Source organism: Haemorhous mexicanus, chromosome 2, assembly GCF_027477595.1.
Source record: "Haemorhous mexicanus isolate bHaeMex1 chromosome 2, bHaeMex1.pri, whole genome shotgun sequence".
NCBI classification, from domain to species: Eukaryota; Metazoa; Chordata; class Aves; order Passeriformes; family Fringillidae; genus Haemorhous; species Haemorhous mexicanus.
The window spans coordinates 2,358,516-2,384,310 of record NC_082342.1 but is presented as its reverse complement, the minus strand read 5'-3'; the positions used below and the strand labels follow the sequence as shown (position 1 = coordinate 2,384,310).

At 37.6% G+C, this 25,795-nt stretch overlaps 1 protein-coding gene across 1 annotated transcript in view; it reads right to left on the bottom strand.

Moving 5' to 3' along the window:
* Positions 1–2,153: 2,153 nt before the first annotated feature.
* ZNF654 (zinc finger protein 654) overlaps positions 2,154–25,795 on the bottom strand; it is a 30,250-nt gene continuing 6,608 nt past the window's right edge. Inside the window, exons 2-9 of the mRNA XM_059871587.1 lie at positions 23,477–23,622; positions 20,446–20,527; positions 19,062–19,197; positions 15,149–15,351; positions 14,276–14,415; positions 10,065–10,206; positions 6,284–8,609; positions 2,154–5,953 (exon numbers count right to left, since the gene is read on the bottom strand). Coding sequence (XP_059727570.1) covers positions 5,946–5,953; positions 6,284–8,609; positions 10,065–10,206; positions 14,276–14,415; positions 15,149–15,351; positions 19,062–19,197; positions 20,446–20,527; positions 23,477–23,622 — 3,183 coding nt within the window. The 3' untranslated portion in view covers positions 2,154–5,945. The remainder of the gene's footprint in view (positions 5,954–6,283; positions 8,610–10,064; positions 10,207–14,275; positions 14,416–15,148; positions 15,352–19,061; positions 19,198–20,445; positions 20,528–23,476; positions 23,623–25,795) is intronic.

The window sequence follows — 25,795 nt, the reverse complement described above, 5'->3', positions numbered from 1 at the left end:
CTCAAGCTTGTGTTGCTCTTCCACTTAGCACTATTTTCTCTGTCAGGGGCAGACAACCAGTGATAGACACTTCATAAAAGAGGAAAGATAAACAAAAAAAGGGAATAGAAGACAGCAGAAGCTTCCACTGAGCTAAGCATCATAAGCTACATGCTTATGAAGAAAAATAAAGGTGCAGAGTGCTTGACCTCTCTGTGGGAGAAAAAGCCAGCACTCTCCTCCACCCCATGCTTTAACAGGAATGTGTAAGGAGACCACCTTTTTATGCTAAAGCTGCCTGTGATTTCAAACCCAGGAACACCCAGATTCTGTAAAGACACACAAAAGAACCACGTTTGAATTACTGATGAGGCTTTTGCACAAACACCTGAACTCATCATTACGGTGGGCTCTCTTCAGAGCTGTAGTAAGGAATGCCTGCCCCCAAGATCAGTGTTCTACAATAGAACACTGATGAGAACAAAGAACACATTCCTTAGGCCTGTATTTTAGATGATTGTTTCCTCTTTGAGATCTAAAAAATGTCCGTGCAGATGTCCCAGGTTGATCAGAAGGAAAAGCAACACACATTCAGCTGAGTAAGAGATGTTCTCTTGAGCTGCAGCAATGAATTCCATGAGCCAGAAACAGCTGAACAAAATTTGCCCATGAAGTTTAAATTCAACATTCAGATAAAAATTCAATCTGGAAGCATCTGGAAAGCTTTAACATAATAATGCTTATTGTCTGCTGTGCCAAACTTCCCCTCATGTGCACAATGATTTAATATTCTTGATTAGTATCAATCCTGCAAACTACAAATTAGACAGTGCATCTAAGAAATATAAATTACCTCTGCTTCATTTTGCTTATGTTTCAATAAACCTTTATTTATATTTGCAGCCTTCAAGGAGTAATACCTATCCAATTCTTCTGGAATTCAGGGGAAAAAAGAACCCCAACCATCAAGATACCATTTTAAAAATTAGAGTGAGATGTTTGCTGTGTTTTCAGTAAGAAATCAGGGGGTGGGAGGGGAAGGCAGGGAGAAGGTCCTCGGAATAGTCACATTTCTATTAATCCTGAGAGAGGAAAAGTGCACTGGCTTTAGAGATTGGAGAGATTTTTCAATATTCAGGACTGATGTCTCCCCACAGCCCCTGTTCTAAACCAAGACCAGCCCTTTCAGCAGGATTATTTATAATATATTTACATATTATCTTACTTTGTAAATCTTTCCCTTTGGAGGTAAGGGGGTGGAAAACGGATCATCTCAGAAGTAGTTTTCTTTTTTTTATCTCTTTCTCATAACTCAAAATTCCCTTTAGAGTCTTTATTCAAACTTTTAATTGACCTGGGCATTGAGCAGGAACTGTCATCCCCAAAGGGGAAGAAACAGGAAAATTATTATCCTATATAAACCCAAAGGTGAACAGTACTCTTGTAACAATAAATTGCTGTCTCAATTCAAGGAGTTACTACAAGGACTTTCATTGTATTTTCCCTCTCCTGTCCATCTGAGGAGAGGCAAAGAAGTTTATATTTGGTGTTAACATATTTAACAATTTATTTATTAAATGGCTTATGTACACATTGCCATTTTGATAAATATTTTTGCTGGCAAAATGTACCTGAGGTCCCTTATCCTTACTCTTACCTTCCTAAAGCAAGGACCTTGTCAAAATTATCCACAGTAGAAAACAAAGGTAAGTTTGAAGTTACACACATACGAAGTCACCATCCAAAATTTAACAGAACACCTTCAAAAATCTGCAGTCAAAAAAACCTAGGAATTTACAGGGCTGTGAATAATAAATCTAAATTATCCAGTAATTTCAGGTGGCAGTCTTGAACTTTCTGAAGCAACAGAAAAATAAAGCATTTATACATGTCTTTCTGTCTGAACTTGACAACCAACCAGAAGCAGAGCTATCTTAAAACAGCTGCAGCCTGACTTATCTGTGGCCCCAAATTTGGATTCTGAGCCCTAAGAATTAACTGCTGCCCCCATTTTGAAGCTTGGTCTGTTCAAATCCAAATATCCACACACCTGAAACATCAAGACATGGCATCTTCACACATGTGCCACTCAACCATCACGTACAAAACATAACACAGTAGCTCTGAACATCACAGCAGCATTTCCAGAGTGATTCTCCAAAACACAAGATCAGTTTCTATCAACAACAAAGACAATGTTTTATTGAACAAATCTATGTACAGTACAAAAGGTCTTTAAAATGAAACACTACTGTAGATTTATTGCAGTTTGATGGCTCAGTTTTAATTTGTACTCTTATATAAAATGCAAAGTAAAATAATTTAACATTCAACAAGGAAGCACAAATTTCCTTTCTTGCTGAACCTGTAACAGCTTTTACAAATTAAGAGTCCCAAAATGCATACACTGCATTTAATCAGAAAGGTGTTATACAGTACCAAATAAATTAAGAAAATAGTAACACTACCACCCCCTTTGGGTCTTTTGTCCATAGCACTGGTGTTAAACAGTAAAAGAAATGAGTACAGCTGAACCTTCCATGTGATATTAAAATCACAAAATTTAATGTTATAAATTATCCAAACTATACAATTCATATAATTTTTATGAATATGGCTAAATAACCAAAGTACCAGTGACCTTGTCCCACAGATATGACCACTTGCAACCTACTTTCAGTACTCTTTTTTTTTTGTGAAAGGTGCCTACACCAAGCGGCAGCTTTTTGAAATTTGAAATTCCATGACCTTTACAGTGAAACATGATGGGGTTAGAGGAAACACTCTTAAAAGGAAAGTCCAAATCCAACTGAAAGAATGTTATTAATTGCACCAACTTTGATCCAACAAGGCTCCTAAGCTCATGGACAACTTCAGGCAGCTTTAGGGTAGCTGGAGGCTTACATTACACGTGTACTTCAGGATTTATTGAATCAAAGTGATACATCTTCAAGGATTTCCAATGACATCACACAATGTTTAATGTCTGGGGAAAAAAAATCAGCCAATAACCTCCAACTTTCAAGACCTGTAACCTGTTTTCAGCCTTAGAAGTTGCAGGCTTGGTATGGGGTAATACTCAAAATAAAAGAACCCTTAAAAAGCATGGAGAATTATTCCACACATGATCCAAGTATCTTTTTGCCTCTGATTAAAGTTGCTTAATTCTGCAACTATCTGAGAATACCAACAGGTATCAGAGAGTAGCTTAAAGAAAATGCAATGTCTTTTGAAGTGAAAATAATTATTTTAAAACATTACCACCCACTTGCTACTTTAAGTCAATTTAACAGATTCCTGATAATTGTTAGATGATGCTCATCTTCACCTATGTAAGAATTCGTATTTCCTATTCTCCAGAGTGTGCACACTGAATACATGAGAGAAACACATGGCAGTGTCTCAGAAAAGCATCTTGAAACAAAAATGACTTATATGCAGGTACAAAAAATTATGGTCACAGTTTATGCATGTACACAGATGCATTTATCTACACACTTAAACCAAAGGTAATACAAGTCTCAGTCATGTTTTTAAAGCATCTTCAAACATATGGAGCTCCAGGGAAAAGGCAAAAAAGCACCAAAGATTAAAAGGTACATTAAAAATATTTTACACAAACATCTTTGTTGTATCATTGTTGACTCACTTTTTAGATTTTTAGAACTGTAATACTTTAAAATGAACTTTTTTTTTTCTCTCCCAAATATATTTAAGCAATGTCAAGCAAAGAAGGGGGAGCCTGGGAACATTCAACACAGTACCCGGGTCCTTAAAAATTAGTTGGTATCTTAAAGTAAAAAATGTCAAAGTGCATTTGTCTGATAAGGACCTCATTAACTTTATGTTTAAAAATTTTAATGTATTTACACATGTAAATATATATATAGTGTGTATATATGTATATATAATGAATGATGCATTTAAAACAGGTTTTTTGCAACTGCAAAAAAAAATTCTTTGGTGCCTCAAAAACATCATACAAATCTCTGGAAGTGGGCCATAACTGGGATTCATGTAATGCACACATACCTGTGATCATAATTTTAGAACCTTTTATGTTAATCCAACTCAAAGTTAAGGCAAAACTCTTCTAGAACTCAAGAGCATTATTTTAAATTTGCATTCTTTTTACCTCGCAGGAAGGGGAAAGAAAGCAGAATTAATGCCAATATCTGTTTAGTTCCACAGCGGATTATCAGCAGAGGCATTACTGAACTACTGAGTTTATGTTCAAGAACTACTTCACAGCCAATCTTACAGAGAAACCCTTGGGTTTGCAAGAGTGAGCCATTGCTGCAATGATCAGGGGGTTTTATGCACCCCCTGATTTTTTACTCATTAATTTTCACCCACCTGTTGATTTAAGCCCTGCACACACTGTGATGAACTCTTTAGTGACAGCTGAGCAGGAACAGTTGCTCTGTGCTGTCCTGCATTTCTGGAATGACTCTGAACATCAGTTTTCACCCCTGTGCCTCCCCTGCCTGCAATCCCACTACAACCTCCATAGAACAGGATCCCAAATTAAAAAAATGTTATGTGGCAAGACAGTGTGAGATAAATTAGAGGAAAAATTTGTACAGTAATTGGACAATGTGCATGTTTGCCACACCTCTGCCTTAGGGTAGGAAGACCAAAAATTATAATGGCATCTTTTTGGTTTCAAAATCCTCTGTATTTCAGTTTTCTATATGAAATTGAAGAACTCCTATTTCCTGTCTTCACATTGTGATTATTTCTATGAACAGTGAATTGTGAATAAAGTGCTCAACATTTAACTCCTTCACCAGCCTCTGGGAAAGGCTCTCCTTTCAAGGGATGCTACTAAATTGGATTGCAATGTGTCTCGAGGATTGAGAGGATCCCTGTTTTCTCCCTTCTAGACAATGAATAATTAGTGACAGTACTAAGTTGTGGCCCACCACCATTAAGCAACATAACAGATGTGAAACAGGTTCTTCCTGACCTTTTTGTTCACCCCAACCTGATGTGCTTCTGTTTGCCTTCTCAAGTTCTTGTCTGTCCTACCAACAGCTGAGGGACCTCTGTGCTTGCAAAATTTTAGTTTAACTCTGCAAGCTTAGCCCTCCCAACATTCCAGATTTGCTTCCATCAGCTGCTGTTAATATCCACACAATCCATCACTTGTGTTGGTCTTCCCACACCTACAGCAGATGTTTTACAGGAGTCACTTTTACCTCAGCCTTGCAAAGGGCTTGTCTTGCACACATCTGATTTCCACTGTGTGCAAGTCTCACATTGACTCACTTTTTCCTGCTTGTTCTGTACTTCAAGTTTTTGGCTATTCCCGCATCCCATCTAGCTCAAGATTTGCTTCCACATTTCTCTTTGGATTCTGAGTAGAAGTTTATGAAACAAGCTCCATTCTTTTGAGCAGATAATGGACTCACATACTCAGAATTTAAAAAAAAAAAAAAAAAAAAACAAAAAAACAAAGCATGGTTTCTTTATGCATTTATCCACAAGGTAAGAATGTAACACCTCCTTGAATGATTCCTTCTCAGCTGCGTGGACAGATAGCCATTAAACAAAAAACTAAAGCAGCTTTCAGAACTGGCTGGTTGGATTTCAATAAGGCCATGAACACACCTCTGCTTCCTCTGCCTGCTCACCTCCATGCCTCATTGTCCTTCAACCTTCATGCAAGAAAAGCTGTGCTATTAAGCTTCAATCATACATTTGGAATGAACATGGCTTTTTTGGATAACTGGTACTTTGGGGGTTTTGTAGCAACTTTTCTGGACTCAAGACCTGCAGAGCTCCTATTACTCCTTTGTGAGTTTTGTCTAGAAAATGTGCTTTGTCTTTATCAAGGTCATGTTTTTCTATAGGAATTTGAGACTGCTTCATGATTAAGGCCAACTGGGAAACAAACTGATGCTGCTTCATGTAGTGTTTCCTTACACCACTCCTCATCTGATACTTTTCTCCACAACATTGAATCAGGCACCTGTAAAAGACAAAAGACCAGAATGTAAATCATTCCTTAATCTAGAACACTGCTTATGTTTTTCACCCTATTTAGTTTCAAACATGCAAGGAAAGACAGATTGATTAAAATTACCCCATTCTATTTTATCACAAGTCTTTTCCATTAGTTTACCTACAAATTCTCACTTCCTCTTTCTTATTCTGAACAGCATGTCCAATTTCAACTTCCAGTTTAGCAGGGTACTGTGATTGAGTTAGTGTGTGTCTTATCTATTCCTGTTTGTGAAGACCATTTTCTGATTGCTATTGACTGCCAAAGAAACCAGCATGCAAGGACTGCAGGACTTACTTTCATCATCTGAATCGAATCCAAAGAGCGTCTGACACTTCTTTTGTGCAAGGTGAGCCTCAAGTGCTTCTGAATTACAGTAGATGGTCAAGCAGTTGCCACATCTAAATCTTTCTGTTGATTTGCTACAAATTTTGTCTTGTTCAGAGTAAGCATCTACCTCATCAGCCAAAATTTTTCTCCGTTTTGGCATGCTAATGTAACGTTCATCAAGATAACTGGGAGGCAGTGGTCTGACGTAGGGTTTTGTAAGGATGACACCATATGAAGTAGTCTCTGTTGTCTGATTTGGTTTAGAAGGTACTTGCGAGGCTGCAGGAGCATTATTTTGTGGTGCATCGTGACAATTCTGTAAAACTGGTAACACTGACCCATTTTCTGTCCTTGTTTCATCTGCTACTCTGTCCAAAGGTACCTGGGCTGCCTTGGATGATGTCTGATCTGGGTCACTGTGCCCATTGACCAGTTGGTCACTAACAACATTACAGTTTTCAGGATTTAGCTGTAACACAGGTGTCTTTTGGTCTATCAAACTTAAAACTGGAGCACTACCCTCAGATGAGCTTTCATTTCCATTGTGAATTACATTATTTGCTTTCTTCTCCACACTTTGAATATATGTCTTTGGTTCTGCAGAATCTTTCCTTGACTTCCAGGTTGGAATTGGTAAATCTACAGTTTCTTTTTCATTAAGGGATTCATCATCATCTTGGTTACTACAAAGTTCTGAAGGATCATCTGAAGAATCTTTTTCACTTGCATCTTCTGAACATTCTGGGGTTTTATTTAAATAATGCTGAGCCTCGTGTTCATACAGCAAAGGGAGCTCCTCAAATAGCTCACAGCAGTTTGAGAAATTGCACTGAGCTTTAAACACGCTGTGACTTTTTGTGTGTTCTGCAAGCTCAGTTGACAGCTTAAATCTCTGATTACAATTAAAGTGTAAACAAAAGTAAACATTTGGATACACATGTCTCTTCAGGTGGTCTATAAAATGTTGGGAATCAGCAAATTTCCTCTGGCAGAAGCGGCATTTTCCTTTATTCCATTTCATTATATGCTGCTGCACCTTCAGATCAGTTGGGTGAGTTTTTCTGGCATGTTTGTTGAGGAATCTTATTTTTTTAAACACTCTAGCACAACCATTAGCAGGGCACTTAAAGGTTCCTTCCTCATCCAAAGCATCAATATCTTTTTGAGGGCTAAACACTCCATTCACTTTATGCAGAATGGGTGACTCCTTACTGGAGCTCTCATCATCCTCAGGCAAGCTCTCTGTACTTACAGCATCAGGAACATTATTAAAACAACTGTCACTACTGTTTTCAGTAGCATCATCCTGGTCACTTAGATGGTTTTCCACTGCCTCAAAAACCTGTTCTGCATTCTCAGCCTCCTCCTGGACCTGATCAGAACTCGGAGCTACTGGAGCTACTGTAGCCTCTGGTTCAGTATCTTTGGAACACTCAGAATTCCCATTTTCAAGAGACACAGAAGCAGCAGAACATTGCACTTCCTGAAGAGCAGGAGCCTCCTGACCAGCCTCAAGAGCGGCAGCAAGATGTTGCCTTTCTATCTTCCTGACGTGATTCCTTAAGTGCTTCAGCATGAGTCCTTTCTGCCTGAACTTCCTGGTGCAAAGCACGCAGGAGAAGCTGCCCTTTTTTTGGTGAGCTTGTGCGTGTTTCACTATGTGATCCCCAAGGAACTCCTTGTTGCAGATCACACAGCGGTGCCTTGGTTCAGTCTGATCCAACGTTCTGGATGCCTCAAGAGCTTGGTGGTTCCTTCTGGCATTCCCTTTGGAGCGGGCTCCGGAGCAGTTTCCAGGGTCAAGCTCCCCATTGCTGACATCTGTTAAACAGCCACGTTCCTCACCCAGAGCCCTGTACTCTGCTGTTTTCTCTATGTTTGCAGGAGAGTTTTCCAGTGTACTTTCACTCAAGCCATCCAAGGCTTTATCCCCCAACAAGGCTAAACAATTCTGCTTGATCATCAAGAAATTCCAGAACTCGGGATCAAAAAACAATCCTTTCTTCAAGATGGGCAGCAGCTCGAACCGCACGCGGTTCTGAACAGAACTAGTGCACTCATTGTATTCTTCATCTGCACATTTGTACAAGTGCTCCACAGTGTAGTAAGATTCCAAAGTGCGCTCCAGGAAGAAGATGGAGAGAGCACAAATTCTGAGGATCTCCAAGTCATTTGGCAGAAAATGAGCGATTGCTTTATAAATAAGACTTTTCATGTTGGGATCTTCACGGAGGTCCAGCTGTAGGGCACATCCACATATCTCAACACAGATCTGAAGGCCATCTTCACCAACCTGCAGGAAGGAAATCATAGTCTGCATAAACAATTGCCAATCATCCCACATATCTAAATTCATCTATTGCAGAACAGGAGTTCAGAAAGCATCCTGCTACTGAATTTCACCAGAGGGCATGAACACTTTTAAATATTGCTCAAACAAGGCTATAAATACAGATACAAAAATGGTTTGCACGGAAAGCTGTACAGGTACAAAGCTTCAGCTCTGCCCCATGCAGCTCTGTAGTTAAAGACAATTATTTGGGGATATGAACCAGAACTGCAAGAGATCATATCTGATCTATCAGCATCTTCTGCCAGCCTTTTCATTACCTAGGCTGCTTCACACTATAATTGGACAGTTCCTCTACATTTTGACTGTTGTAACTTTTTTAGCTTGAATTACATTAAAACCATGGTAATATTGCTCACAGTTTTGAACAAGCCATGGCCAAGAAGTCTAAAAGGCTTCATTTTCCAAAACTGATGACCCATCTTTCTAATGAGCAGAACTCCTATTCCACACTTGAAGCTGGGGGCCCTGTCATGAACATGGAACTCAGAGGAATGATCAGAAATACTCTGCCCAACAGGCAGCAGATTAAAGGCAAAAGAGGTACAGGAAACTTAGAAATAATTAATACCTCCTGAATTTGGGTTTTAACAAATACAGACAATGCTCCAGAAGTAGGGAATTAAAAAAATAAGAGTATTCAGATGCAAATAGAATTATTAATATCACCACAAGCATTTTAGAATACATACAGCAACAAATTATTGCATTTAGATCTGACAAAGTAATTTAGAATTCATTTAAGGCATAAAATATGAAGGAGGTCTGTTAAGTCAGGTCAATGATAAATAACATTTGTTGGGAAACAACTCTCAGGCCTATGTGCAAAGCATTGCACATGACATTTTTTGCAGATGGGGCAGAACAAGACTGAGATCTGAAGCATAAAACACAGCACAATTTTCTGAAGCAAAATAACACCTTCTCCTATATTGTTCTGCCTTATCCTTTATGTTATATTAAGCCATTTTCCCAGTTTTGATTAGAATTGGTAAAAGGATTCAGAATTTAACAAGGATGAAGGGTATGTATAATTACACAGGTCCTATTTCCTTAAGAAGTCAGGCTGAAAAAAAACCCCAATGCAAATCATCCATTTATTCCATGGACTTATTCCTCAAACTTGCTGCAGAAACAGAAAAACTCAGAATTCAGTTAAAAAAAAAAATCAACAAAAACAAACCACAAAAACAAAACTTAAAATCACACAAGCAATCATAATATTGAAGCCCATTCTGGAACTTGACAAAGTTTTCAAGATAATATTGTGTCCTTCCCTAACCCCTCTTTTTTAACTTTCCACCAAAAGTGGTCATTACACAATATAAACATCACTTCTCTTTACTTTAACTGGTTACCAAAAGAATGGTGGATGAGGTAAAAACAAACAGAACTTACTTCATCCTTAATGACTTTCATGAAAGGGAAAATCACTCTGACATTTGTAGCAATTCTTAAAAGCTGGTAGCACTGGTCCACAAATACTTGTTTGGATGGATTAGATTTGAGCTGCAGTTTACTCCAAATGAAGATCAGGTCCCTATTAGGTAGAAAATAAAATATTCCAATTACATTGAGTTTTAGAACTCTCTCACTAAGCACAGTGCATTACTAAAGACAATTATTTGCATATTCTGCGATTAAAATAATATTTGAGGGCGTAATACTGACCTAATTAACACCAAGATGTGCACAGCAGAAAAGGCAACTTAATTACTTTGTTAAAGCATTCAGGATATCTCCTACCACCAAGCAATTAAATATTCAACAAAACATTCATGTATTCAGCTCAGTTTCAGAGAAGTGCACAATAAAATCAGATAGAACAGCACCTAGCCCTCAACACCACAGGCAATAAACATCTGTGTGCTCTTGGGATTAAGTCACTTCCAGTACAAGGATGAAGAGTCCTTCAGGAAAAGAAGCTTTTGAATGTGAAAAGTGGAAGCAGCATAGGAAGCTCCTGATGTGGCAGGAAATAGTGATGTTCTCCAGTTATTACAGCACAATTTTCTGCCTTGAGCAGTTATACCAAAGTTTCAGGCTCTACAGCTATCCTACATCTCCATGATCTGCAATTAAATAACATTCCTGCCTGAGAAAAGGAAATGTAAGAACAGATTGGTGCTAAACTCTGCGCAAGTGATATATCAGCCTATAAAATAGAGCTAATTGAAGTTTACAGCATAAAAGTTCTGCACACTTAAATTCAGAGACCTAGGAAGGCAACTGGGCTACCTTTTAGTCACGAGAAGATTTGCCAGCACTAAGATCTCTCACAGGGGTAGCTCTGGTTAGGACTCAGGAGAAATCCCACCATAGTGTCACAATGAAAGCAGGACCTACTGACTTTCACTTTCTGAAGGAAGACACTGTTCTACTCTAGCAATCTCCTCCCTCAGAAAACAAACCTGGCTACTAACAAAGTATTTGGTTGCTTTCCAGGGTCAGACTAACCTTTTGAGGTTAAGCTTCTCTTAGTGAGCTCAGAGCCTGAAAGAAGGGAAGTGATAGAACTGCCTACAACAAAACCAACTTCCCTTTTAAGTTCAGGGCAGCTCTAGAATTCTGCTTGACATTGAGACCTTGACTGGTTTCTTTCATTCAGAACCCAAGAAAACTAAAGCTGAAAGAAAGATCAAGCTTATGGGGGAAACTGAAAAGGGAGACCTCTAAGGAGCTCTATACACAAAAGAAAATTAAACTTTCTGGTTTCCTAAAGATACAAACTGCTCACCTCTGCCTTTACCAGGCTGGAAACCTGAATTCTAGATATTTGCAAACTTCAGATGCAAGTTTGAAATTAGTGTCTTCATGCACAAAACCATTCTTAACTCAGTAGAAGTCTCAACCTGAAGTACAGAACTAAGTACTGAGTAGTTTTGCTGTGTATGTTACCATTCAATAATCCATCTCATCCTCTGCTTTGCCTCACACCATTTCAGAGCAAGCCATTTCAATACTAATCCCAGAGATCATGAGAAAAATTATTCTTGAGAGATTACTGGTTAAAGGGGCTTGCTGTGTGTTCAGACAAGTGCTAGGCTGGCACAAAGCAAGAGCTGAAAAAGGAGAGCAGAAAACTGCAAGTAGAAGGAAGAGCTGCATGGCTGAAGAAAAAGGTGTTACCCACCATTTACCTAGACCCTGACATGAAACGGTATTTTAGTCTTTTAGTTTTATTTTTCTATGTCAATACAATAGCTTCTCCTTTTCAAGTCCATTTTTGACTTTGTTGGGACAATTGAAATTGTCACTGAGAGATCACAGAACTCAGCACCTCTTTACCAGAGGCAACCATGCATTCCAGCCTCTTAACTACCTACAGAATACCAAAACCACTGTGTGCCACATGAAATGATGGTTAAATGGTTAAATGATGGTTACCTGGATCTAAACCCTTTGCTGCTCTTAGCAAGTAGTGAACATGCTTTGCCAAAAGACTGATCAAACCTATGGTAAAAATTCTTTGACTTACTGAATTTACAGCATGTTAATCACCTGAAAACAGCCAAAATAGCATTTAAAAATCATCTATCAGAGAAGGAAGGCCATCTGTGACTGCTCCATCAAAATATTGTGTGTCTTCCTGAAGACATAATACTTTGATACAAAGCATTATGAATTGATTTCTTACCATTACTTCGCACAAAAATATCTTTGTATGACCAAGCACAGCTTGCTTGATGATTTTACTTCAGAAAAATAATTTTTTCATCTGAATCTAGAATTTATTCTTAATATCAGTGAAAATTTGAGTTTTGTGACCAAGCTCCTTAAAGTTCATCTTCCTCCAAGATGACAGCTGGTGGTTTCAGCTAGAAGATTTCATTTAGGCTATAGCAAATATCTGCTATTTACAGCTTTCTAATCTGTTGTCTTATCTTTGCTTGTAGTATTAGCAGCTAGATCTCTCTTAGATCTGGAAGGCTCTCAGTTCCAGACAAGGTGAGATGATTTCTACTGCGCTGGAGACACTAAAATCTTCCCTGGGGAAAAAAATAGACTCTGTAGGTTAATTTAACCTGGCTCCTACTTCTTCAAAAGATTGGACTATAGTATAGTCATGCCTTCACAAGCTTTGCTGCAGCTTCCACGAGCTATTAAGTATTACACAGAGTTCTTGTTGGGAATGCAATTGTTAAGGCTCAGCATCTGTGAAGAATGAAACATCTGTTTGAGCTGCACAGACAGAACTGCTCTGAACTCTCTCCCAAAGATCCTCAAGTTCTACATTCTGAATAAATTAAAAGTACTGAGATGGCAAGATTATTTTCTTGAAATCGAGGTATCAAACTGTACTTGAGCCTCTAGTAGAATTTCATCTTTGACATCTGATTTGCCAGAACAAAATGAGATACATCTTGCTTTGAACAGCAATTTCAAAAATGGATGATGCAAAATTCAATCAGCTGGGTAAGAGTAAGGTCAACATGTTACTACAGCAAAAGGAGTTTTAATTACAGTATTGAAAGTGCATTCCTTCAAAGACTGACTCCCTAATCAGAAAGCATTAATTCATGGAGGTTACACTTGTAATTTCCTAGTAAGAAACAGGGAGATACAGCTTTTGGGCTGGAATCAGCAAAGATGGATTCAATTTCCACTGAGCTCAAACAAACTCTACCTTTTTGGTTGAACTGTCCTGTCCATCTTTTCCTGGACAGAATGGATGAAAAATATCAGTATCTATTACCAACACATTGTACTATAATGGATGCCATTATGATAATCCTAATGGTTTTGAATGAGCAATTACTCCTCCTACAGCCCAGAAGTTAAGGAAAAATATTAATATCAAAGTAAACATTATCATATCTAACTTTCATTAGTTTCTCAAGACAACAAAGCCTCTTGATTTCCTGGATCTGTGAAGACAGAAATACAAGGTAGCTTCTGAACTTAATATTAAAATTAGTTAGACTGATAATTTTATCTCTAACAAATCCTTGCTAGGATGTTTTGCTTTAACTACATAAACAAAGGCAGCATATTTTATCAGGGAATGCAGATGCTCCTTTAGATACAGGACTTATACAGGCTCAACATAATCATTATAGTCCTTAATAATCTTTCAGCCTTCAGAATGATGAAATTTGTTGACAGCACTCTAGAAAACACTTCCTAGCCCTAAAAACAAGTCCCAGTATCAAGATAATTGAATGTGTGTGAAGATATCTTCAATGTTTTCTAGACAACTCCATCTAGGTGATACTTCTGTTCATGACATTCAAGTTTCCATAATTAACAGCACATTTTCAGCACCACACATTCTCTTTTTAGGCAAACTTGTGACACACTGCAGTTATACAGCAAAGTATCTACATGGTTAAGCCTACAGACTGCATTTTGCTAATAATAAATGCTACATTTCTAGGCAGGGTATTTAAAGTTTCACTTTTCTGTTACTTGAAAATAGTAAATAAAAAGTTAAGAAATATTAGGCTACCCTGCATATGACTGTGTGTAAAAGGGCAAACGGGCACAACAGAAGCACCAGAAACACTTAAAAATCATTTTCATCTGGTATTTTTAAGTTAGGTGAGTTTCATTTTGGCAATAAGCATGTATTTTCTGCTCAGCTGCTTCCCCAGAAATAAAGTATTTACCATATACAATACATGTCCCCATTTTGGAGCTGTGGGACTAGGAAGGATTCACAAAGCTGTAAGGCTAAGGTAGTCTTCCCTTCTTTTTCAGTGTTGCAGATGATCTCAATTCCACTCTTGCAATCAGTCCTCAACAAGTGCTATACAATTAAAATAAAATCAATTTAGATCAATTTGCTGACATGAAATCAAAACCAATCAGATCTTGCTCTACTAAAAACTTCAGGAATTGCTATTAACACAGGATGTCTTTGGAATGGCTTTTGCATACATCTATAAGTAAAGATTTTGGAGGGAATTCGAGCTCTTTCATATTCTGATGGTCATTACTGTAAGAAATAATTGTCTGAGAAATTAAAATACAACACAAAAGCACTTGTTCTTGCCACTTTTGGGTGGCTTGTTCTTAAAACAAGGTTAAGAAAAGCACTGTTATCTACTAAGTATATCAGCGATAAAATTGCTCATATCAAATCAGCTCAAGTGTCATTTTACATATTGGGGCATCATTAAAAAACTTCAACAAAACTATATAATGTATGATTAACATTAATTAGGCTCAAGTGCTTTTACTAAAATTGTAACTAGTAAAATAGTCAATACACTAAAGTTACAAAATATTTAGGGACTAGAACTACAAGAATACTTGACCAAGAAATTGCATTTAGGTCAACAAGATTTGTAGGCACTTCACATTCAACTTTTCCAAGCTCAAGTCAGCACTAAGTTGAGCAACACCAGTGTGGCTGCCTGATTTTATGACATTTGGTTCCACAAAATCAGAGCTCCACATGCTCCTCTTGACAACTCGTACACAGCAAGTATAAAGCACCACTTCATTTTTAAAAAGAAATGTATACTGACAAACAATACCTCCTGGAATAGCTGATCTTCTAATGGTGACATATAAAGACAGGTGAAAAGAGCTTGATGGAAATACAGATCTTTACTGATATCTGGATGATTTATGCAAGATTTGATAAGAGCCATTGCCTCAGGGATGCGTTCACAGGCAATAAGGTATCTGGCACGGAGTTCAAAGAACAGTGGATTTTCAGAGCTTAAATATTTGTTAACTGCACAGAAAAGAAAGATTTAAAGGCAATTAGAATATGAAGTCCAAACAACAAATATATCTAAATGTAATGCTGTCTTTAATAACAAATAATATTAAGAAAAAATAAAGGCTATGCTAAAAATAAGTCTATCAAATATTAAATTAAATACCATAGGAAATCTGTCCTGCTTGGAAACAGAAATTGTTATTTTTCTTAAACCAGTAATCTAATTCAGTATTTTGTTTCTAACAAGTTAACACAAGGTGCTGCAATGGATTGGCAAAATTTATATTATATAGAAGCAGATGTGAGCATTTTAAAGAAAGAAAATTCCCTCCTTTCTCAGCAGTGGAATATGTGTGACTGTCAGAAGCACAGGATTGACATCACCTCCAAAGCTATAATTATAAATATTTTTTAAAACCTCAAGATACTCATTATCCATTAAAATGTAAGACCTCAAAGCAGTGAAAAAAGTTAACTACAATTCACATGCTACTGCCTTAAGAAGCTTTGAATGCCTTGATTTTGCTTGCTTGAAAAATATATCTTCCTCTGAAAGTGCTATTGGGCATGATTCCTATCTAAATACCTTTAAATTCTGGCTCCTAATTTCTGGCAATCTGTTTTTTAGCTCTAAAAGATAATATTAACACTCATATTTGAATGAAAAAATTTCAAGTAAGATACTGAAAATACTCAACATTGAAGTAACTGGAAATTCAGACATACCTACAAGACATGCTTTGCATCTTTATCATAAAAGATCATACAGATTTTAGTATCTCTGTGGATTTTAAGTTAAAATATCACTAGCTACACAAGGCTACAACTTTGGTACTTTAGTGTCTCATGTTTTAAAGAAAGAAAGAATGAGATGGTCAATTTAAAGTCAGTGAAGGCTGCAAGTTCATCCCTTAGAAGGAATCTGTATTAATTGCAAACAAAAGTGATACTTAAGAGATGGTTACTAAAAACCACAATCAGAAGAAGTTTTCTTCCCCCAAAATGAAGAGATTACTTGTGCAATAACCTTTCAGATAAAGCTTTTTTTTTTTAAGGATTGAAATCATTCCTTACACTCAAACCCTAGATTTCTCTAGCATCTTTATTTTTATGGAAGCTAGCAGTGATCCATGCTAATGAACATTTAAGCAGAATAATCCAAGGTGTCAGGTTTCAATTTGATTTGTTAACAGATGCACTGTAAGAAAGAAACATCTCATTCCCATTATCCATTAGCACTTTAGAGAACAAACTCAGAAAACAAGAGGACTAGAAAAGGAAAGCCAGTGTCTAATGGGGGTGATGAACTGCAAGAAAAAATTATTGTATGGAAAAGTCCTTAGAGCAAAGTAAAGGCCTCTCCTCTTCTGAATTATCACCCTACATCCTCTGTTTTGTATGCAAGCATTACTGAAAAATAAGGCTGGAAATACTCAGCTTTGCTAAGTGCCAATGGTAAGGAAATGCTTCCCACCTAACAAGTGGCTGTAACATGCTTTTCCCTTAAAGGAGGGAGTACTGCACTGCACACTGTGAACAGCTCACCCTGTTCTTATTCCTGTTTGGTGTGGGGAACTCTCAGGTCCCTTCTGTTCCAGAAATGAGACCCTGACAGCCTTCTCTCCCAGAGAAAGGCATCTCCACACCCTACACCACTGCCAGCAGGAGCTCCCCAAGGATCGGGGTTCCTACAGCCTTCTGTTTCCAAAGTTTCACTGACGCTGCTGACAGGGCAGTGCTCCCTCCCTGTCCTGGACTGTCCTATTTTCCCAGGGCAGCATGCAGAGCTCTTCTAACCCCCCAAACCAAAGACAACTGCCAGCTACAGTAGTGTTTGGCCAAGCCTGAGATGCACTAAGAAACAACGTCTATTCTTACCCAGGCAGTGATGCTTTGCTTTAGAGCAACAGATATCAACCAGCACCTCAGAAACTCATTAACTGCTCCCTCTGACTGCACATCTGCCATGTTGTCTTCCAGATGCCCACCTTATTCTCCTTAGTCCATTACAAGTTGATTGCTTCTATGTTTCTTTCAACTCAATGACTGCTTTATTTCCAGCCATCTCCAAAGAGATTGTGACATCTCAAAGTTTACTACAACTCCTGTAAAGACAGGCACTGAGAGATGTGTCTTGGCACTGAGAGGTGTGTCTTGGCCTAAGCTTCTCCATGGAGTTAATGAATCTAGGACAGGATTATGTAGTTCACACAAACTGATTTTTGCAAGGAATGGTTGGTGATTCAGCAGTAACAGGCAGTTTTTTCCTATCTAAATAACCACTGAGGGAGCTACATGGCCAAGTTTCAAAAGACAGACTAAACACTTGCTAGCCTACAAAGCAGCACAGGATGTTTGCTTTCTGTAAGACTTCACAAGAATCAAATTTTAGAGGAAGTGAGAGGAAGAAAGAACAAGCCCTCAAAATATAAATTATCTAAAATAAAATGTTTGTCAGCACAGATGAGATGTGTCAAGGGTGTGTGTGAGGATATCAAGGTAAAAGGAGAGAAAATCTCTCAGAAAAGGGAAAGGAGATGCAGCCTGAAACAAAAGGGAACAAAATGGTCATCTAGTGATAACAGGTTTCATTCCTGCTGTGCCAGGTTAAAAACATTCTCAAACTGTTACCCATCATAGAGAGAATTCATGATGACCAGATCATTATAGCAAAGGACTAAACTAATTCTTTGCTGGAGAGATGGAGAGCAAGACCTAATTGCCCATCATAATCACCAAAATCATGTGATGCAGAACAAAAGCAAGGTTCATCTTGGTTTTCATTTTGTTTCTGTACTTATTTGACCAGAACTTTATGAGATATCTAATAAAAAACATGGGTTAATCTGTTGCTCAAGCAGTTGCTTCACAAAAGAGAACAACAAAGGCATAATGATGTTAATTTGCTATCAAACCCTTGTTCTAGTTAAGGAGCCAGCTCACTGAGCTGTCCTGACTTTAGTGCTCTTCCTCTCTCAATGAACACACTGTCACAAACACAGTGATGAGTTTCCATCAGGCATTACACCATAATAACTAGAGCAGAGCTGGCATTTTCCATCACTATCAAAGTAAAAACAACTTTTAAGAGTTCCCCTGAGGAATGCTGTTGCTTGATATGTTAGTAAAGACTTTACTGGAGCTTGGGTACTTTTCCTCTTAGGAACTTTCATTAACATTCCAGTGATTTTGTTCCCATGCACTGCACCTTTCCCAGCTCCAGGAATTACATGCCCATAAACAGAAAGCAGTTGTCACACATAGCCATGGGCATCATTGGAAACAGAACCAAGAAAGCCACAAGACCAAGTATTTACAAGTGAAGAGAAAAATTAAACGAGTCAGAGCGCCAGGAGACAAATACACATCAGATCCTCTCCAATCATGTTATTTCAGGAGTCTAAATGAAGTCAAGTTGGTCTCCATGCTTTAAGTGTACACTTAGATTTGGGAAATTCACCCTGTGAATTTTTTGAACTACACCATAGCTGCCAGTGATACAAAATCACAAATATGATCTCTACATTATAAAAGCAGACTTAAATTAGCAAAGAAATTCAGCTTTCTTTCAAACAAAAAAGAGACCAGCACATTTTACTACAGAAAAATAGCTAAAACACTGTGCAATGCCAGCTGATAACACCTGACCCCACATATTTTTAAAAAGCATAGTTGAACACATTTTTCAGTACTCTAGAAAATTACTATGATAAATGAAGTACCTAATTCCTGTGACACGGGCTTTGCTTTAAGAATTGCTTGTAATACTGGATCTTCCCATGGTCCACCATCTCGAATGATTCGAGTCACTAGTTCCAGGTTCAGATTCCTGTATTTATTTAGAAGGTTCTGACATTCCTAAGTGTAAAAAGAGAAACAATTGGAATAAAAAGATGTTGTCTAAAACAGTTAGATTATCCCAAAGATACAACCCAAGAAACCCTGCATGGCTGAGTATTTCCTCAGTCAGTAATTTGAGCTACAAAGCCTTGCACTGACCATACAGAAAGCCCTAAAGCAAGAACTGATATTATCTACAAATAGCAATACACAACTGTTGAAGGTCAAACTCATGGCTTCTACAGCCCTCAGAAAGAGCCTTCCATTTGTATAACAATGCAAAAACCAACTTGGATTGGAGAAATTACTGGCACACACAGAGACAAGCCTTGACCTCATGGCATCGTGCACAGACTTAGACATGTTGAGCTGGATTTGTGAATTCCGAGGGAAAAAGTGATTTAAGCCATGAGTCACCAGCCCTCAAGCAACCATTTTTCTCCAGATCTCTGCAGAACAGGAATTATGTTTGCCTGTAATATCATGGAATGGTTTAGCCAGCCATTATTTTCACATGTCAAGTTCCCTCTCATACCCATGCATTATTTGCTGTAAAAGTGCCAACAACACTATTAATCAACAGAAAATTTTAGTAATGAGTTATCTAATATTCAAACAAAAAATGCAGCAGAAGAATGGCTTCCATCCACATAATGACCTGCTTTTCACTGCCAGTTTATTACACAACTGATGCAGAAACAGTGCTGGCACATGAATTTGGAGAAGCAGTAATAGACAGGTATCAACACAAAAACAGCAAAGGAAGAGCTTTTTCTCAAACTGCAGTTCCAGGAGCAGTATTAATAGAGACACAACCCAGCTTTTCATCCTTCCTTTCCCTACAAAGTTTCCTCTCATGGTGGCACAACCCTAAAAATCCATTCAGGTATTAAAAAAAAAAAACCCAAACCAAACCCCACACTTACCTGGCAAAACTAGTTCTTAATCTAGGGTCATTTATCTTATGCAGTTTTACACACAGAAAACTCTGTCCCAGTCTACCCAAGAATAGAACAATTTAAACTATCCATATTTATGCTGTCTTCATTGAGACAAACTTCAGTTTCAAATTTACTGTTTAAAACCATAGGGGAAATGTGAGATTACATGTCATGAACTGAATGACATTAAGCCCTAAATAGACATAAACAAACAAAGTTTCTTTCACTATAATGGCACATTTCCTCCGGGTCATACAGTCACAAAAACTGTCTTTACATCTACTAAAACAGTATTAAAAGTTTATATGAAAGTAGGCAACACTACCTGGATTGAACCTAAAATATCTTTCAAAGGATCTTCATAGAACTCATCCTTTCCAAAGAACAGCAGCAATTCAAACAAACTCCTAAAAAACAGAAGTAGTGACAAGTCAAACTAAAAACACTGATTCAAAAAATGAAACTACTCTTAAGTCTCTTACTTTTAGCAGCATTCAAACCAAAATCAGGAATTCTGTGAATTCTAGACTTGTGCCATGTAGGTTTCTGGTGGCCAACAATTCCTGTTTTCAGGCACTTACTAGAAACACTTTATTTCATTTCAGCCTGTCTTGCCATAACTGAAGTCTCTCTATGAAGATGTTGGTTTAAAGGTATTATTTTATCTTTAAAAAAAAAACCTTTTGAAAATTATTTAGAAAGGGACAGCTTTTGTGCAAATATTAAACAGAACTATGTTCCCCTTCTGTGTGGCATTCAAATTCATACAACTTGAATTTTACCAACACCAAGCTTTTAATCAGATCAGGTCTCTGTCCAGCAAGATGAATTCAGAAGTGTTACCCCAAAAAGAGGTGGCAGAAATGGGTGAAGAAAGGACCAACACTTTCAATTTTCAACAGCTGCTTAGATTCAAACTGATTTGTGGCCTCCATGGTTTTTACCATCTTAAAATATTGGTCTAGCATTTTCTTTTAAATCCTGTTACAGAATCAGAGAGGTTGGTAAAAAGCAGCTTTCCAGATCTCCTTTCAATTCAGGTTTTTGTTTATAAAAGCCTCCTTCCAGATAATGCAGTTGAGTGAAGTCAATCAAAAACTTGGCAGTTGTGGATCTGCAGTGCAACTGTTACTGTTCTGCCTGAAGATTCTGAGAAATTTCATTTCTACTTGGAAAAAGTACCAGGCAGGCACTGCACTAATGAGCTGCAATTGCTGATTGAGACAGTCAAGAGCAGCAGACAAGAACTGAGCAACTCTCAGAGGAACAGGCAGGACTTCAAAAATATTGTGCAAATTAAAGGTATTTTTTTCTCCTCAGTAACATTTTCATTAAACACGTGCATTAAAATAAGTTTTAATACTCACAAAGTTAAGTTTTCTATAGGAATAATGGAAAAGTACCATAAAATTAGATTTCCAATAGATTATGCTGAAGTTTTTTTTTTTTTTTCCTAACCAATGATTAACTATGCCAAAAACAGGCTTAAAAGAAATAGATACAAACTTATTATGTTCAGTGACAGAATTTCTCTCAAGGCTAAGTCTGTGAATCTCAATTCAAATATGCAATGAAAAAACAATCCCTACGCAAACAAGTATATGGTTCTGAAAAAAACATTAGCTCATTTCATGTTAAACAAAATTTTGCAGCATACTTGACTCTCAGGAAAGGTCAGCCATGAGTCACATCATGATCTGGCAAGCAACCAAACTGGAACTTAAATAATAAGACAAAACTAATTAGAGGAAGTGATGAATGCTTGCATTTAAATTTGTTTTGACTGACTTAAAAAGAGGAAGATCTTCCAAAAAAAAATCTGGAAATCAATACTGAACAAGTGTAAACTAGAATTTTCTGCTTTATCAATGTACTTGCTCACAGTCTAATAAAGGAAGCCATCAAAATATTTTTATTTCCTCATCATTAGTCTCCAGTTAAAATTACTACAGTCAGTTCCAACTTTGTTTATTCCATAACTGTCTGCAGCGCTGCATATCCACATTTATATCCATCTAGATTGATCACATCACCACTTTGGCATGAGAAGATTGCCTCAAAACACCAGTGTGGCACCATTATAAAACCCCCTGATATTAATGCAGATGCTGCTTCATTTGATATGAATAGCAAGGTTATGAAGTAGAGGAAATAAACCAGTTGCTCCTGTTAACAATTTATTGTCTGGTTACCAAGGAAATCTTACCCAAGGATGACAATACAGGCAGGCAGAGTTTTGCTCTTCAAGAACTAAGACTTAATATACACTGAATTTTTTCAAAAGAGATTCGAGCAAGGTTGCCCAGGTAACTGCAGCTACTAAGCCCTGGGATCCCTTTATATCACATCACATGCAAAACTGTGCCAGCCAGGCAGAAGAATAAATAATCTGACATCCTAGAATGGAAGCAAATCTCATGGAGTAAACCCAGTCTCAAAAATCAAAACAGAAAAGGGTGACAAGAACTCAGTGACCAATTTACTTCTAGATTATCAGAATGGATCTATCCAAAAAAAACCCCCCTGAATTTCCACCTTTTTACCTCCCAAGTTTTGCTATTTAAAAGTAAATATAAACACGGTTTGTAGGTTTTTTCCTTAAAACTAGTGAAAAAAACCACTGCAATAGATGTCACCATGTTTTGATGTTAGTTTGAAAATTGTGGTCTTATGATGCCATAAATAGTCCTCAGTCAAACAGTTTCACACACAAAACAGGAAATGTCCACAGTGAACCTTCACCAACATTACAGACAGCATTTATTTTCATTATGTACTTATTACCCTGACACTTTCAGTCTTCATGTGGGAAAATGACCAATGCATCAAGAAAATTGAAATTAGAGCAAAATTTATGAAACAACATCCTGCAAGTTTTGAAGCTGAATGTGACTTTGGGTCAGTTAACTGCATGACAAGTAATTCCCAGAAACATTTTGATGACTCAAACATAAAAAACCATTTCAAAGTAATTGACTTCTTTCTTAAGACATTTATCTTAAGAAGTACTTAGTTTATTACATCACTGTAAGTACAGAAGTAAAAATTTGAGATAAATGGTTTAAAATTATCTACTGGCAAAGGCTGGTCTTCAAATACTCCAAAATAAGGTTATGATGATCACTTACTTCTTAGATTATTCATTTTGCCAAACATCCCTTATGACAAAACACTGTCATAGCCAACTTGAATATTTAACAAGGATACAAAAAAGATGAAAATAAATTTTAATAAGCAATTTTTGGTTCTGTGTAGCTACACCACCTGTAAAACCCCTCAGAGGAGCTCTGAGGATCTGAAACCCTTTTGCTCTGCTATTGCAAAGGAAGGAATAACAAAAAAGAAGAAGTACTCACAAAGCAAGGCTACTCAGTACATACTGCACGTGCTCACATTCGGCTGGGAAGGACACACAGGCAGACGTGAAGCAGCACAGCGCCGTCTGCAGCACCTGCAGCTGAGGCAGAGGGACCTGCCACCTCCCAGCATAGTCTTCAACAACCTAGGCAAAACCATGGAAATATACATTATTATCCAAGACATTCTCCTTGGTCAGAAAGAAGAAGCAGTTAACAATATATCTGCTTTAGCTTCCCACCTTCTCCCTCAGGAACAGAGTGTGTAACCTAAAAAATGTGACTCTTTTCTGGTTTATGACCTAGATCATGAAAGGAATACCACAAGGGACCTTCAGCTATTCTTTTCAGAGGATAAGACAGGAAATACTTTCTTCTTATGCTGTGCCACAGTAGATACTGCACTTTGCATTTAAACACAAGCTTTTATTTTGCAAGGGGATGCAAATTAGAGAGTCTGTAACAACATCCAGACGTTCTAGTCTAAAAACTTTCCAAGAGGGGAAAGAGTAACCTGCACTCTTCCAGCCTTTATGTCAGCAGTCACAAACATTCCAGCCCTTGTTCCTTATCTGATCAAATGAGTAAATTTGGCTTTATTTAGACCTAGAATGGATCTAAGGCAACAGCAGCTGAGATGGACCCATACTTGTATGTAGAGTCTATGTTTTCCAAACTTATTTTAGTTATTTGTTTGAAAAACTGTTAGCTTAATGCAGCAAATATCCAAGTCAATTGAAGAATTAACAGACTTGTACATAAATACTCTTCCTTTTAAGACTAAACATTTTTTAAGATAGTCCTGCCTCACAGATCTATGAAGAGTTCCCTGAAATAGTTTAACCAAGTCCCTTTTATAGAAAAACCACAAAAGCCTTAGAAAAACAAAACAGACAGAAACAAAAAACATCCTTTCGAAGTGTGAGCCTCCAAAAGGTCAAACAAAGGTGGAAATAAAGCATCACTTCCCACCAGGATGTTTCACAATGCTTGTACCTGATGGGCACAGTATAGATAGGTTCATAAGTTATTTTAAGGAATGAAACATTTTGTGTCCTACTGTACATCCCTCACTGCACCTCCAGCACTCATCTGAACCCAAAGTTAGCTCAATTAAGAATTAATGGGCAGGGAACAGCCTCTCCCCGAAAAAAGCCATCAATCCCAGTCTGCACCAGCTCCTCTGCCACACAAACACCAGAGCCAGCAGAGAAAGGAACACAGAAGCAACACCACCTTGGCCTGGCAGTTGGTCTACAACTCAAATGTACCAAAACAGATTCACAGAAACAGCCCCCACAACCCAAACTGCTCAGGAAAAACAGGAATAGCAAACTTTTCCTGAATGCAGATAACCTGAAACCATGAATTCATCAGTCACAAGTAAAACAGAAATCTAAGTGGTGAAGTCTCAGAAGACTTGCAACAAGCAGGAAAAGATGGGGCTGTGTGGAGTGTGTGGACAAAAACCTAAACTAAATATAAAATAATGAATTCCAAACCACACTTCACACACATTCTATATGGAAGGAGAGGCAGGGAATAATGTATACTTCAATGTCTGTTTTTAAGTAATCTCAGAATAACTTTTTCTCTAATGGAAACCAAGCTCTTTTTTTGTACAAAATACTCAAGATGCTGTACTTTGAAAGAGGACTGCAAAGCAGAACATAAGTAAAAGTTTCTCAGCACATTTTGAACAGGCACACCAATTTCAATACAATGAAGTCAACCAAGAAAAAAAAAAAGAACATAACATTGTCAATGCACAGTAGCCTTGTTCAATACACAGGAGAGAAAACCAGAAGGGAAGCAACCCTTTTTATGTGAATTTCTGCAACAGGTGCTTTCAAAGTCTCTGCTAGGGTGCAATTTTTAATATCCTTAAAGCATCACCTCCCAGTCTGTCTGTACCTGGCATTGCCAATAACCATGAAGGGGCTGGGCCTTTTTGCTTTCCCTATCTTATTCAGAGCAGATAAAGGCACTGAAAGGAGGCTGAAGCACCTTCCTGACACCAAACCTCCCATTCAGCTTCATCTTTCTCCCACACCAACACACTGACTCCCCTCCTTTAAAAGGTTTTAGTAACTTAGAGAAAAATCTCAGACTCAGATGTGTCCCATTAAAAAAATCAAAACCAGACTCATCAAAAATTTCTGAGCACACAGCTAAGACAGCTAACCTCAAAAATAACAAGGTAGTAAGTAAAAACCTGAACTATAGCAGTGAAACAATAGCTTTTCTTGGAATATTATGTTTTAACTGATTAATTATACACATATATTATAAGCTGTTAAATATGCACATGTAAAATTA